Source organism: Styela clava, chromosome 4 (assembly GCF_964204865.1).
Source record: "Styela clava chromosome 4, kaStyClav1.hap1.2, whole genome shotgun sequence".
Lineage (NCBI taxonomy): Eukaryota > Metazoa > Chordata > Ascidiacea > Stolidobranchia > Styelidae > Styela > Styela clava.
The window spans coordinates 16,848,459-16,863,180 of record NC_135253.1 but is presented as its reverse complement, the minus strand read 5'-3'; the positions used below and the strand labels follow the sequence as shown (position 1 = coordinate 16,863,180).

At 35.2% G+C, this 14,722-nt stretch overlaps 1 protein-coding gene across 1 annotated transcript; it reads left to right on the top strand.

Moving 5' to 3' along the window:
- Positions 1-8,825: 8,825 nt before the first annotated feature.
- Positions 8,826-14,345, top strand: LOC120327168 (NACHT, LRR and PYD domains-containing protein 5-like). Its single transcript, XM_039393601.2, has 8 exons — positions 8,826-9,067; positions 9,274-10,689; positions 11,200-11,516; positions 11,873-12,031; positions 12,365-12,535; positions 12,619-12,783; positions 13,241-13,417; positions 13,749-14,345. Exons 1-8 carry the CDS (start codon positions 8,926-8,928, stop codon positions 13,803-13,805), a joined length of 2,604 nt encoding a protein of 867 aa, XP_039249535.2. The 5' UTR covers positions 8,826-8,925; the 3' UTR covers positions 13,806-14,345.
- The last annotated feature ends 377 nt before the right edge of the window (positions 14,346-14,722 follow it).

The following is a 14,722-nucleotide window of genomic DNA, read 5'->3' as shown; positions in this document are numbered from 1 at the left end:
GACCTTTCTCGGTGTAAGAAAAGTATGCTGATTCCAAATCTGACATTTACTTCTCTGGATTAGGTACCATTTTCATGTATTTTATTATTATTTATTTTGAAAAAAAAACACCGAATTCACCAGTTTAAACAACATTTGTCCTCTTAACCCTCTTGTGTAGAGTGGCATCATCCTTTTTTAAATTCCAGCAATAGTCTGCCAACATGCCAGTGTTCCATTTTCCTTTAAAACGTTTCTCTATTAATGAAATATCCTGATGGAATCTTTCGCCATGTTCATCACTCACATTGCCAAGATTCGCAGCAAAAAAATCCAAATGAGAGTGGAGCACATGAACTTTTAGAGACATGTTACATCCAATATCATGAAAATGACGCAGTAGATCATTCACAACTTGCACATAGTCTTCTGAACGATGTTTTCCCAGGAAGTTATCACAAACTTTCTTGAATGACTCAAAGGCACATTTTTCTTTTCTCGTGAGATGTGTGTCAAAAGTTTCATCAAGAACAATTTTTCGAATTTGGGGACCTATGAAGATACCTTCTTTTATTTTAGCTCGGCTTAAGGAAGGAAACTTTTCTGCAAGATATGCAAATGCAAAGGAATCCTTGTCCAGTGCTTTCACAAACTGCTTGAACAAACCGAGTTTAATATGCAAAGGTGGTAAATGGATTCTATCACTTTGCAGAAGTGGTTTGTGTTTGATGTTATGTTTTCCTTGCTCAATTTCATCTCTAGCGGGCCAGTGCTTGCGTACATAGTGTTCAACTCTTGCTCTAGAGTCCCATAAGCACAAGAAGCAACAAAATTTAGTATAGCCTGACTGAAGGCCAGTGAGCATGGCTATAACCTTAAAATCTGCACAAACATGCCATTTATAGACGTTATACTGTATGCTTGTTAAAATTGTTTTTAAATTTTCATATGATTCTTTCATAGTTGTGCTGTAAGCTATAGGAACAGATGGCAGGGTGTTACCATTGTGGAGCAAAACAGCTTTTATGCTTTCCTTGGATGCGTCTAAGAAAAGTCGCCAGTTGGTGTTATCATATGGTATTTCCAGTTGTTCAAAAAGTCCAACAATGTCATTGCAGAAGCATAAATCATCTGCCAGAGTGAAATAAACATGCAAGTTTTGTGCACGTTTTCTGTATAATGTTATTTTCACCCCTTTTCTAAGAAGATTTCGTTCTTTAAGCCTTGATGCAAGAAGTTCACTTTTGTCTTTGGTTAAATAAAGATCTCTACATAAGTCATTCAGAGCATCTTGAGAAAATAGTATTGGTTTATCATTGCTTTCTGAATCAGAAAATCCTACTGTTCCATCACTACAATGTTCATCCCCACTGCTTGAACTCCACATTTCCTGATCAGGGGGTTTTGGTACAGGTAATTCTTTTGAGTGCCCAACTGGGCGTATTGCTGACTGCAAATTTGGGTAAACAATGCGTTTCTTCTTTTTTGCTGTTGTACAGCCGGTATAGTCCTGCTGACAAAAATAGCAATCATTAGAATGATCTTTCTGCTCTCGCCAAATCATTGGAACACCAAACTTCATGTGCACATTCTTTTTTGCATACCATGCGCTCAATGTTTTCACACATGTAAGGCAACAGGCATGAGGAGCCCATGATTTGTCTTGGTCTCCTATATGACAATGAAAGTACGCCTTGTACAATTTCTTGATATGGCTGGTAATACTGCGCCTTTCTTTAGCAAATGTTAATTCGCCACATATGTAGCAGAATTTGCTTGGATCATTTTTGCACTGTCTTGAAGTCATCGTCAAAGCCTATACTATAACCCTTGCCTGCCACTCTAGTACTTATGTTACATCTGCACATCAGGGTAGGTCTTTCCAGCAGTAACAGTGGGGCCTAGCTATGAGTAGTAATTTGTTGCAAACTGGTAAGTCACATATTTCAATAAACTGAAACTAGAAAAGTATAACATTGAGCATACAAACTTTCTTTTAGTGCTACACTGTTGTAAACTCATTACAGCTAGTTACTACCCTGCCAGTTTAATGTACACAAATTCCAATACAATTCTATTTGAATAAAAAACACCTGATGAACTTTTGGTTGAAACAGGCTGTTGTGTTTTGCAAATAATAAATAATGTACATAATATGTGTATATTAAACTGTGTTTTTCTCTCAAGATTTATAATATAATACACATATTATGTGACCGCAAAGACGGCAGTAACCCATTTTTGACGTTTTTACTGAAATTCACGACTGTGGCAATTTTGCAAAAACTATACCTAATTCAACAAAAAGAAAGCCTGAAACAAATTTTCTACGTTATTATGTATACAAAAATTGCTGCAGATACCCTGTACTTTTTTTAGTGTTGCACAGTGTTATTAGAATATACCTTACAACTTCCGGTAAAACCTAAAAACGTATTGGCAATGCGGAAGTTCAAATTTGAGGTGAAATTTCAGTATTGCATCAATAAATGACATTTAGTCTGTACCTAGTTAACGAGATAGATGTAGTAGGCTATTGTTTAAAAAGTTGCCCCAGAAAAGATATTCTATGTGAGTAGCACGCCAATCTGCTGCTTCGCTGTTTAATTATCATAACATTCATTAATGTTTGATATACTAGTTTCATTTTTTTTACTCGAATATTATCTATTAATCATTATCCTTGTGGTATCTTTTGTAAGTGACGTACATAAATATTTGTTGGCAGGTGAGTAGATTAAATCAGTATGAAATTTGTTCAATAATTGTCACTGTTTTGAATAAATAGATGTAAAATGTTTATCTAACTTGATGACACGTGGTAATTTTTTTTTCTATTTCCGTATGACTGGTGTACATTTCCGTGATTTCGATTTCAGAATATATACTTGAGTTGTCATTGATGGGTAAAAATCTTATGTGCGGTAAGCGAGTTGGGTATACTGATCCCATCAGCGTTCTGTGATTAGTGGGTGAAAACCGAGGGAATTTTGTTAAACAGAATGTAACGCCAATCCGTAATTTATCTGAAATTAGACTAGGTATGGATATTCTCATTTCCCTGTGATACCCGAGCTGGCGCTTATATACTGGTTTAAATGTTCGAACCCACCATTTTAATTCATGGCACCAATTGCCATTAGAAAGTACCGGCAGCTAATCTAAGCCCTGCATGTCGCAGATTTTTCGGGATTTTTTGATTGCACTGAAACTCCCAGATAGAGAGAAAATGAGCGTAAATTATTAGATTTACAACTACATTTTTGACCGAAAACTGACAAATAGCGATCAAAACTACGAAAACGAGCGAGCGCCTATACCCATATCTGAAAACATGTCCGAGCAAAGAAGTTGTATGGGCGGTTTCTGTAATTTTAATTGTCACGTCACCGTTTATTTATTGCTGATTTTCTAATGTTGCTGAAATAAACAAGAAACGTCTCTGGAAACATGTAGAACCACATAGCTCATGGATATGAAAGCATGTATTTATTATAAATGGGACCTAAAATTTGTTTGAATATCAGTTAATCTATATCATTTGTTGCAGTCCGAATTTCGTCAAATAATAGACAGATGGCTGGTGTTGACGTGATGTCAACATTATCTACGAGGTTGCTTAAAATACTGCGCCATATATATCATTTGTATAATTCTATTTTTAGAAGAAATGCGGAAGGTTTTTAGAGGATTATAAAGGGCGCCCATATAAAAAATACCGCCATTACAAATATATATAGGAATTCACTTTTTGGTATAGGATTTTACGGTAATTTTTATAACATTGATGGTGCAGCTTGGCAGGACGATTACTGAAAACAGAAAATCAATGGATTAATGAAATTACCGTGTTTCCCGGAAAATAAGATGTAGCCTGAATTTTAAAAATTATTTTAATATATATCGCGGTAAAATTTTATTAAGTCTATTGGCGGTTCTCAAATTTCCGAGATAATACTATGATGTATATAACAACCCATCCGGGCCCTCGCCGCTTCAGAGGGCCCACGAGTACAAAAAAACCTTAACCTGGTACCCATTGCGATTACTATATTAATTTGAAGTTAATTGACTTTAAATGTCCAATTCTTCAACTGCAATGCCTTTTGCTTCCGTTAGTTGACGATTTTAGTATTAATTGCAACGCCTAAAATAATAGATAGAAACGTGTTAGAGCAAAACTAAGTATTTTATAGATGAGCAGGTGGCCACAACTGTTGAGAGTCTTTGAAACATGGTCGCGTATCATGAAACTTCGAGATCATCTGATATAGGGTTACCATATTTTTGTGATCTCAGAGCGGGACGCCTCTAAAGACCATAGCTGTGATTTTTGCACCTTTAAATTTTACATTGGAGGCCGTCATTTTAAACCATCCCGACCGTCTTCATTGACCATATTGTAATCGAAAGATCTTGCGCTGTCTGTCTGAATATCGGTTTCAGTTCGAAAAATAGAAATAAATTTACGTTAACGTTGAGCACCCTTTTGGCGTACGGGGCTTACACGTTACAAAATGTAGCAACTATCCGCTAACAAAACAAAGAAACAAACAAAACCACGCACCCACCTTCAGTGAGAAGGCTAACGGTACGCTACACAGCAACAACAGTAGCCTATATATCAAGAACATTTTAATTGGTATTGTTCGTGTATTATGCTGGCTAGTTGAACGCTAAAGCGGGACATTTGGCTGACCTGTGGGATACCGGGACATGACGTTGAAAAGCGGGACTTTCCGCCTAAAGTGGGACGTATGGTAAGCCTAATCTGATATAACTATTGTGTAATAGGCCTTGCACATTGCATTGAATATGTATGAATCATACAAAACTTACTGGCTAAACCAAGGTGTCGTAAAATCTGATATTCTAATTTATACCTGAACATTGTGTGATGCGTAAGTGACTGTTAATTGCTGAATAGGGTGATTGCTCAATTGTATTATTTAAATCGTTTTTAGGGTTTTCCCGTTTGAAAATTTACGGTGTATACGGTGTATGACGTTTCAAATCATTTGAAGATGACGATCCAACTCACGGAAATTAAAATGCGTTGCATTGGACATTGACCCATTCATTTTATATGAAACGTACACACAATTTGTATATTTGTTATATGGTTTGGCCTGAGAGTCGAGATGAGGTCATCGAGTTATATTAGGAAGTTTTTATGATATTGTTATATAAGACGAATATTTAGAACGTGTAGCAGTAAACAGTTTAAATTGTAAAGTTTAAGCATTTATTACAGTATACGAGGTTCTGTTCAAGACTAGACAAGGAATTGCAGAGATTCGATAATTTTTTTTATACATTTTTGTAGTTTTTCGTTCTGTTGTTATGGTTCTGTGGGCGATAATCATTTCCATTCAATTGTCCAATAAAATGTATTTTGCTTACTATAACTAGCATTTGTAGAAATCACGCTCTTCATGATTTTTGTATGATATAAAAAATAAATTGACGTTGTGTTGTATGGGGCTACAACTGTTCTGCACGAATTTTGTGTAATATTGTTGTGTACGCGAAATAGGTGCAGATACTCAAAGGTAGAACTTGATGAAACTGATATCAAAAAGCAAACATTTGAACCATCAATACTATCTAGTGCTGGACTTTTGCGAAAATGAAGTCTTAAAGAATAGATTTATCAGCGATTTGCGCGAATTTAATTTTGTGATAATAACCGATATCAATAAAAAATGCCACTTTCCTCTCGCCACCAAATCATCCACGGAAATTTGCAGACAAGATCCACACAAAAATCACCCTCGCAGAATAACTCTTGGTGCTATCAGTTTATTGCCTAGCCACTTCTGATCTTTTTTCTCTGAGTTTCTTTAGGTTGAGGTGAATGGTGGGGCAATAACCTGATTTATGCTAACCACGATAAACTGAATGAAAGAAAACATTCTATATATGCTGCACAATGATGATTAGCGGGCAGCAAGACTATTGATTCCTACGAAATCTTTTGCTGGTCGTTGTGTCTCAGTTTTGCAGTGAAGGCGAGATCCTATAACGAAGACAATCATGCTTGCATGGCCTCGAGAAGCAGATTTGTTATAACTGAGTTAGTTTATTCCCCATTTGTGTTTTCTAATTTTATACTTTATAACAGACATAAAGTATTCAGGATATTGACTCAGGGAATTTATTAAACTACATAATATGCTTACATTGTCAGCATCATAGATATATATCATATTAATATTGTACTTGGTGTATAATTGTATTACAAGGGATGTATAAGGGCCAAAATGGGATGTCATACCCACTCATCGGTGAATTTTTAATTGAAGGACCACACTCGTTCTGTTAGATGCGAAACTGCGAGATGAAAAATACGGCACAATAAATGAAACGAATAGGATACTCACATATATAAATTTTTAAACGGTCGACATTGGTTTTTAGAAAATATGTAGCAGAACCTCCCGCGATCTAGTCTCGACGGAAGTAATAAAAACACGCCACACTGTGTACATTGTAGATACATCACAAAGGAATTATTAGACTTGTATGGAAATAAGAGACTTAGAGACTCATATTCCCATGGTTGAATTAAATTTTGAAATATCCAACGCCCACCTTTTTTATTAAAAAGAGATAGCGTGACGCATAATAAGCGTGGGATATTTTGTTGTATTGAATTGCACCATTCTGTCATTGTATTTGGAAGTATTTACCTTGTAACTGTAGAGACGTTGGCACATACAGTCACCTCGGGTAATACTATTCGATGAGTCGCGCGACATGAATGTAAATATTTTTCTGCGACATAAAACAGCACGTCTTTCTAATTTAAGAATCAAAGACAGCTAAATTTCAGCCAGTTTCAAATATTGACTTCAGGTTCATGTTGTGAGGTTAGATAATAAAACTTGGATTTTCACTTTTTGCCATATTATTGGACACGAAATGAAGATATGGATCGTTTTGTCGTTATGTTTTTGTTGTTCTTGTTCAAAATTTATCATAGTTGAGGTGCTTGCCAAAATTGGCCGGCTGTTCTTGGTAATTAATGTGAAGGTAAATTAGAATATATATGAAACCGCGACTTTGCCGTCACATACTGTATTTATGCTTTCTGTTGCTACCTATGTCTCAATAAAAAGGCAAACGCCGGTCATTTGTGGTAATAGTGCTTTATCAGAATTATCTTTAAAGAAACTGGTTGCGAAGGGATATATTCCGAAAAGCATCTGCGGGAAATCATAGAAATTTCCTTTTGTATATGACAAAGCCTTTAAGATAAGATTTCGTTACCGCTAACCACCTTTTTAAGAAATTTTCTGTAAATCTTTCGAATGAAGTATGTCGACAAACGAGAACTTTTTTTAGCTTTATTCTATAAAGATAAACATGATACATTCATTTACCGAGGAATATTCGAGATAAACGTAGTTTATGAAAGCTTCTCGCTAGCTAAATTCAACTATTCATAATATGTAGAGTGTATAGTATACAATGACTCAAAACAGAGCCAGGCAATGATAAAACAACAGTTGAACGGGAAGTAACTTGCCAGGAAACAATTGGTATTTTGAAAAAACTTTCGTTTACAGAAGGTACGCGGAGAGATTTTTCACGGTTCACCTTGAAAGTTTGTATCAGGAGTTGGGCGCTGACACGAGTTATAAGCTTTGTTATAATCGCCGACTCATTAAAATTGTAGATAATATTTTTGCAGGCTGGAAAAGCGTTTTAATACATGTGGGTAAAATTCACGTTTTTTGTATAGTGTATAAATTAGTGTACCATCAACAATGTGGAAGTTGTTTAGGAAGTAAAGATCACTGGTATTAGTGCAACGGTTGAATGAAGTTTTATATTTCATATTTGTAGTATCATTTCAATCATGCCTCACCTATATGATTTATTGCATATTACACTTTGTACAAATACTTATGAGTCAGTAATTCAGGAAACTAACTCAAAAATTTTGAGACGATTTTTCACGTCTCGAATCCATCATTTATTTGCGTCATATCATTCAAAAAGTTTGTGGCGTTTATGATAAATTTCAAGTGAAATAACTCGTAGAAAATACGAAATGACAAATGCAATATAAACAGTCAGTACATTATTGTGGTGTTGTCAAGGATGATAAATTATATCGTATTGTTAATATGTAATGAACTGCATAGAAAAACAGATGGAGTGGCGACAATATCAAACAGTCGTAAATAGTAACTGTAGCAAGGAGCATCGTGGGTAGTGGGTACCTCTGTTTATAATTTGGTTCCTTGCAAAGCCTAGGTATCGTAGCTCAGTTACGACTAATTTAGTAAATACCCCGTGACAAGATTGTACATGACACCCTGTGCATAAAGTATCTATCCAATGCTCTCCGTATGCCATCTGCTTGTCGATGCTACAATATGTCATTATTGGTATTTACATTGTAAGCATGGAGCGGAGGCGATAGTAACGAACTTGAGACCATTTTATTAGGTATTACAATGCCATTAATTAAAAATGTGTTGTCGACATTCATTGATCGGAGAACATTCCTGAAACCCGGTGTCATGTTATATCAGATTTTTTGGTATTTATTTAAACAGCAAACTATGATAGCATATACAAAGTATGTGAAAACATGGATTTATTCGGAAACTTAACTCGATTCTCAAATGATAAGTGCTGTAAAGTGTAAGCAAACAGCCGAACTACTTTATTTGATCGAGTACAAAATATCATATTGCTTTAACCAAGATTTCTGGCTTTCTTTAAATCAGCGATCCTACCACACCATATAATGTGACGTAACGATTGACATTTGACAGTAGCTCTTTACTGTGAATTTCTCCTGCACTATTAATATATATAATCATAACATCCTTGTTATAGCTTGGTGAAACATATTTGGACATTTCGAGAATATATTCGATGATCTTATAAACTAATTTATATAATAAACCTTTTTCTGAATTGAAATTGATGGCACAAGTTTTCGTCGAACAACCAGAGCTTTTACAAGTGAGCAATTCACATTCGACTATAATTGGCGGAGGTATCCATAATACTTCGATTACAACAATTCATTCTCGTAATGAATCAATTCCAAAAGCTAGTAGCAGAGGTAAGACATTGGTATAGCATAGTTATCTGCTCAAATTGGTTTCTTGGGTGATTTTCTTGCATAATTCTACTGAAGTCAGCGGTTTCATTTCGAATCGGCTTCCTTGAGTGATATCATAAAAATAACGTTGTATCAAATCAGAAAAACAAAATATTTATTTGGTAAGATAACAAGTTTTCATTTCCTTTTTTTTTTATCTTAAACAGGAAGACGCGAGTCAGTTAGAGGATTTTTCAACAAGATCAAAATTACAACTGAAAACAAAACAGGAGCGAGTGTAGTTGCAGAGTACAGTCCGTTAAAAGAACCTGATTTTGAAGTGTGTCCCATTTTGCTCCAAGTGGATTTTTATCGCGGTGTAGAAGCTGCAGGAAATGAGCAATATTCTCCAGAATCAAATTTCACTCCAGGTGTTGATAAATGGAAGGGTCAACGTGTTGCATTAGAACAACTACATGATAGCCTCGGCAAAACAAGATGCCGCCATGTTTCTTTAGTTGGTGGAGCTGGTAGTGGAAAAACAACACTGTTAAAGCGATATGCAAGGGGACTTGCTGAAGGCAAAATCTCCGTAAAAATTCGTGAAAGACCAGATGTTTGCAGAAGGCTCACAATGCCTCGGAGACGAAAACCGTTCTTCGGACACTTTATAAATGTAAGGGACTTACCAATTGGCGGAACATTTACACCATGTGAACTTATCTTCAAGAGTATGGTAAAGGAACTGAGCAAAGACGAGTTGAATGCTGGATACAATAAGCTTATTAATAATCAAGAAAATTGTATTTTTATCATTGATGGTTTGGATCAGTATGACTGGCAATTAGAAAATGAATCTGCAAAAATTGATTATTTTACTTCTACCACTGTGCCAAGCATAATATACAATTTATTATGCGGTGAGCTTTTTCCAAATGCTTGGGTAGTCACATCATCAAGACAGCATAAAATAAGATTTTTTCAAGACAGACTGCGAGCGGATAAAATTATTGTTCTGAATGGTTTGGAACAGCCTGATATTGAACACCTTGCCGTTGCATTACCAAAATCAGATACGACCGTTTGGAGCCGCTTGAGTGAACGATGTCCCAATTTATTGATCATGTGCAGAACACCACTTTTTCTCATTTTCACAGTTTTAGTTTTCATCTGCAAAACGGATTTTTCTCTCGACACAATGGCTGGGGTTATGACTGTCTTCATCCAATGCTTTGTAGAATCAAAGTACGCTACAATTTCTAAAGAAAGTTCGACTCTTCAAAAATTAAAAAAACTTGCGTTCCAAGGAACTGTAGAGAGAAGAGTACTTTTTACGGAAGACGATTTCAAAACTGTTGATTTGAAATCGGAAGACGCCCAAGATCTTATCATTTTTGCTCCGAGGCAAACATCGATTATAATTCGAGAGAAGTTATTCAGTGACGATTACGTCATGTTCTTTTGTCATCAGTCGGTGCAAGAAACGTTTGCGATGTTGCACATATCAAAGATGGATGTCAATAAGTTCAGACAGTTTCTAGAGGAAAATATCAATGTTCCCCACTTTTCTGTTGTCAGACGTCTTTTGTGTGGTTTTCTTCTTAACAGAGAAACATACGAAGCCACACACGGTCTTTTTCAAGGTAGGAACGGGTCCTTCCTGTTAATAATATTGAATGGTATTACTTATCATTGAATGGTTTTCAAAAATGATCATGTAGTCATTTTCTGAATCCCTCGAATGAAAAAGGCAAGCTGCTATAACTTCTGTGAAACTGATAATATATATAGTTTTTAAAGTAACCTTGCATTAATTTATTTGTTTTTTAACTTATTAACTTATGTCCAGAAAATATTTATAAAGCCATTTCTTTTGAATAATCAACTGACGTAATTTCGAAAATAAATATATACCAAAGTCGGTCTCTTTTATTACATATATTTGCTAGGAGTTCAATTCTAATTATACGTTTCTTAATTCAACTAAATGTATTAAAACAATTCTATCAAAACTGTAATTTATACTATTAATAGTGTTTTGACTTTGTTCCATCACATTTGTGAGAGTTGTTAGGTTGTCTATAATTTGACATCTTGCTTAGATTCAATCTCTCTTTGTTTTTGTCTGCATTTCAATTCGTATTGTAATCTAGTTTCAGATCACGAGGAAAAAAAGGTATTGCTTGCTGTGTTTCTTAAAGAAGCACTAGAAGCACATTTATCAAGACAAGATTATCTGGAGCTTCTATCTTCTCTCTACGAATCTGGTTCTGGAGCAGATTCTTTGTTGGATTCGCACCCTTCTTACGTCAAGCTAAGTAGATTTGTTTTGACTCCAACTGACGCGTATGTACTTGGTCGGATACTGAGCCGAATGCATAAACTAGATATCTTCGAACTTTGGGACACTGACTTGAATGAAGAAAAGATGAACATCATTTGGAATGAAATACAAAAGTCTAATTTGCAGGTAATGATGGAAATAACAGTAAACTTCAACATTACCATATTGAAAAGTATGTGGTGAAATTTAAATTTGTCGAAAAAGGCGATATCGTTATTGGGAACAAAACTCGTGTTTTTCGAATTGCAATAGGCATGCCCCTAAAGTCGAGCGACTCATATTGAAATCATTTTTACTATCAATATATATTTTGTACTTGAAACAAACTAAACATTTTGTTGAAATAAACTCGGAATATTGAAGATCCGCCTACATGGCCAAGTGTTGAAAGTTGCATCATCAGGGAAACCCCGATTCACTGATTCAAATATCGCTATTTAAACCCACTTTTTTATCTAATGTTTTGTGACTATAACTTACAGATAAAATCTCTGGACGTTCATAGTAATCACCGATACGATTTTGATTGCGGAACTCTTTTCAAAATGATTGTACACTGTGAAGTAGAGAAACTTAACATCAATGATTGTTCATTAACGGATGAAAGATTGCAAAAATGCGCTTCTTTTCCTCCTACCAAGGTTTGTGACAAGTTTGTATGTAATTATGAAAGATATTATTAAACACGTTATTGCTAGTATAATAGTTTATAATAATAATTAATTAATATATAAATAGTTGTCTACAAATTTCTTGTATATTATGTTTTCCAATATTTTCATTTGATTTAGTGGTAATATGTCTGCAGCCTGGCAATACCGTTGAAAACTGTTCATCAAAACATTTTATTGAATATATTTTGAAGTACATATACTGCAATATACATATAGTCACCATCACCAGACTAAAATGTTTACTGTTTATCACAAAAACAACCACAAACTAAATATCTTAAATCGTTTTTTCCCTTATAGCTCGTCAAAGTTGATATCAGCAGAAGTGAAAAACTCGGCTCAATTGGGATTGCAATTATTGGAAATGTTGTAAAAAATTCCCAAAACGAGTTCAAGAAATTGAATATTGCAAAATGTAATTTAACGAAGAATAAAATAAGATGCCTACATCGATCTCTGGGAAAGACAAAGGTAACACATATTATTTCATCATATTTAGACAACGTTCATGACCTTGAACTTGAATACCCAATACTTCCAATATTGTTTCCTAGATTGAAATACTAGACATCAATTACAACCGGTCTATGGGAACCCAAGGTGCGCGTATCATGGGACAAATCGTTGAAGACAGTTCCGCGAAAAAAGTAAATATGAGTAGATGTGATCAAACAGCTGAAGAGATTTCCGCGTTTGCCAAAGGTTTGGGCGAGGCAACGGTAAGTTTACAATAAATAATAAGGTAATGAAGCGTTGTAATGAACATAAAGTGAACATATGAACCGTTTTGTTGAATTGTTGTTGTTAGTATTCTTCTCCTTGTTATTGTTGTTTCTCTATGATTACTCGACCAATTGCTTTTGAATATTCAGTGGTTGAATTCAGATTGTTGTTGTCGCTAGTAGGCCATTACTTTTATTTATTTCAAAAGTGTCGGTGAGTCATATGGATTCGTTTTTACTTAATTTTTGTGTGATGATGTCATAGAAATTAAAAATTGCGCACCTTGCGTTACGCATTAACCCAATTTCAGCGACCCGGGGATCAGCGAAGCATGACCGCCGGTATTGTAAATGATTTCATACTACTTCGATTCGGCCTTCGTGAAACTGTTTTAACATGAATGCATATATTACTATTTCCAAGTAGCCTTTAACATCCGTATTTATACTACAGATGGACGTCTTAGACATCACGACTCATGAATTGAAAAAGTATGTTACTATGCCTTATGTCGATGCAATATCAAAACTATTACCTCATGTTACTCAAGAATTGAAAATGATAGACTGGAAAATAAACGAGAGAATGAAAAGCATGGTGCAGCAGCATATCGACGATTCTGCTCACCCAGTAAGTTGTATTAAAAATAGGTATAAATAAATCGGACCTCCTGAAGTATGCGCACCAAGATGGCGCACAACCTAAACTCAGGTTGTGTACCAGGTTAGGGTTCAGGTTATGCGACATCTTGGTGCGCATACTTCAGGAGTACCAAAAATCAGTATATATGCAACCGTCTGTAGTGCCCTTTCTCTACTAAGCTCGATGTTTAAGTCTGTTTTCATGTGTCATTTCAATATCATGTAAATGGTTTGCATGCGGCATGTTTTAATGTTTTAAATATCATTCTATGATGTTTACATATGCTTTTTCCGTGCTGGTTCATATGATATTGTTTCAGGACTTCAAGCTCGTTTATGAAGACAATGGAAGATGTACATTAACAAAGCAAACCTAATCGATATGTGCAAAAAAATAATTTGAATTGAGGCTTACCGCATGGGCAACTATTGTAATACGACCAGCGTCGAGAACACCAGCATTTTTTGTCCGTTTGGAAATATGCATCTTCAATAGTTGATTTCTCGTTCCTAGGCACCTTTTTTCAAGGCCTTTGTCAGATGGAACAGTATGAAGTATAACAACATTGAATGCTAAGATATATTCTCCTGAAGTGGCATTAGCAGCTTAAAGGCATTCTTTTTGTTGTCCCTTTTATACGAGATAAGGCTAAAAAGAAACGGGACTGACATCACAGATTGCGCAACACGATTAACCATCGGTAATCAACACTTTTGCAGTGTGGCGTAATATGTGTTCTTTGTTTAACAGCTGTTTTGACACAATATCGCAATTATTTTTGCTTTTCAGGATCCATAAGTGAATGTGATAAATTTCTTGTTGGAAAAAATGCTGTGCGAGGTCTGATTGAGTTTTTTTTCATAAAACGTTGATATGAAATATTAACCCAAAATTTGAATACAAAACAAAAATCCTCTCCTTCTTAATTTATTGATAAATGAGTATCTGAACAGGAATATTTAGACATTCAACTAGTTTCAATGGACCAGTGAGAATATGCCAGCTAATTATGCATGCGGGACAGAACAACAATTTTATGCAACGAGATACTTGGGCACATTGACGCTCTAATATGAAATTTTGTGTCTACGCCATGATTTTTCACAATTCATGCTATTCATCTGCTGCTACTATAAACTAGAGATGTACCGATACCACTTTTGTCGCCGATACCGATACCGATCCGATACCAGCTAAAAATGCCGATACCGATACCGATACGCCGATACTACAAAAAGGCCGATATTCCGATACCGATACTATGTAATTATTACTTAATTAGGTATGCTGTGT

What these genes read in the sequence shown, in the direction of transcription:
- LOC120327168 (XM_039393601.2), top strand. Translation starts at nt 8,926, where the DNA reads ATGGCACAAGTTTTCGTCGAACAACCAGAGCTTTTACAAGTGAGCAAT. An exon ending in CTTCTTTTCCTCCTACCAAG is followed by an intron (nt 12,032 to 12,364) that starts GTTTGTGACAAG and finishes TTTCCCTTATAG; the next exon opens with CTCGTCAAAGTTGATATCAG. An exon ending in GATCTCTGGGAAAGACAAAG is followed by an intron (nt 12,536 to 12,618) that starts GTAACACATATT and finishes ATTGTTTCCTAG; the next exon opens with ATTGAAATACTAGACATCAA.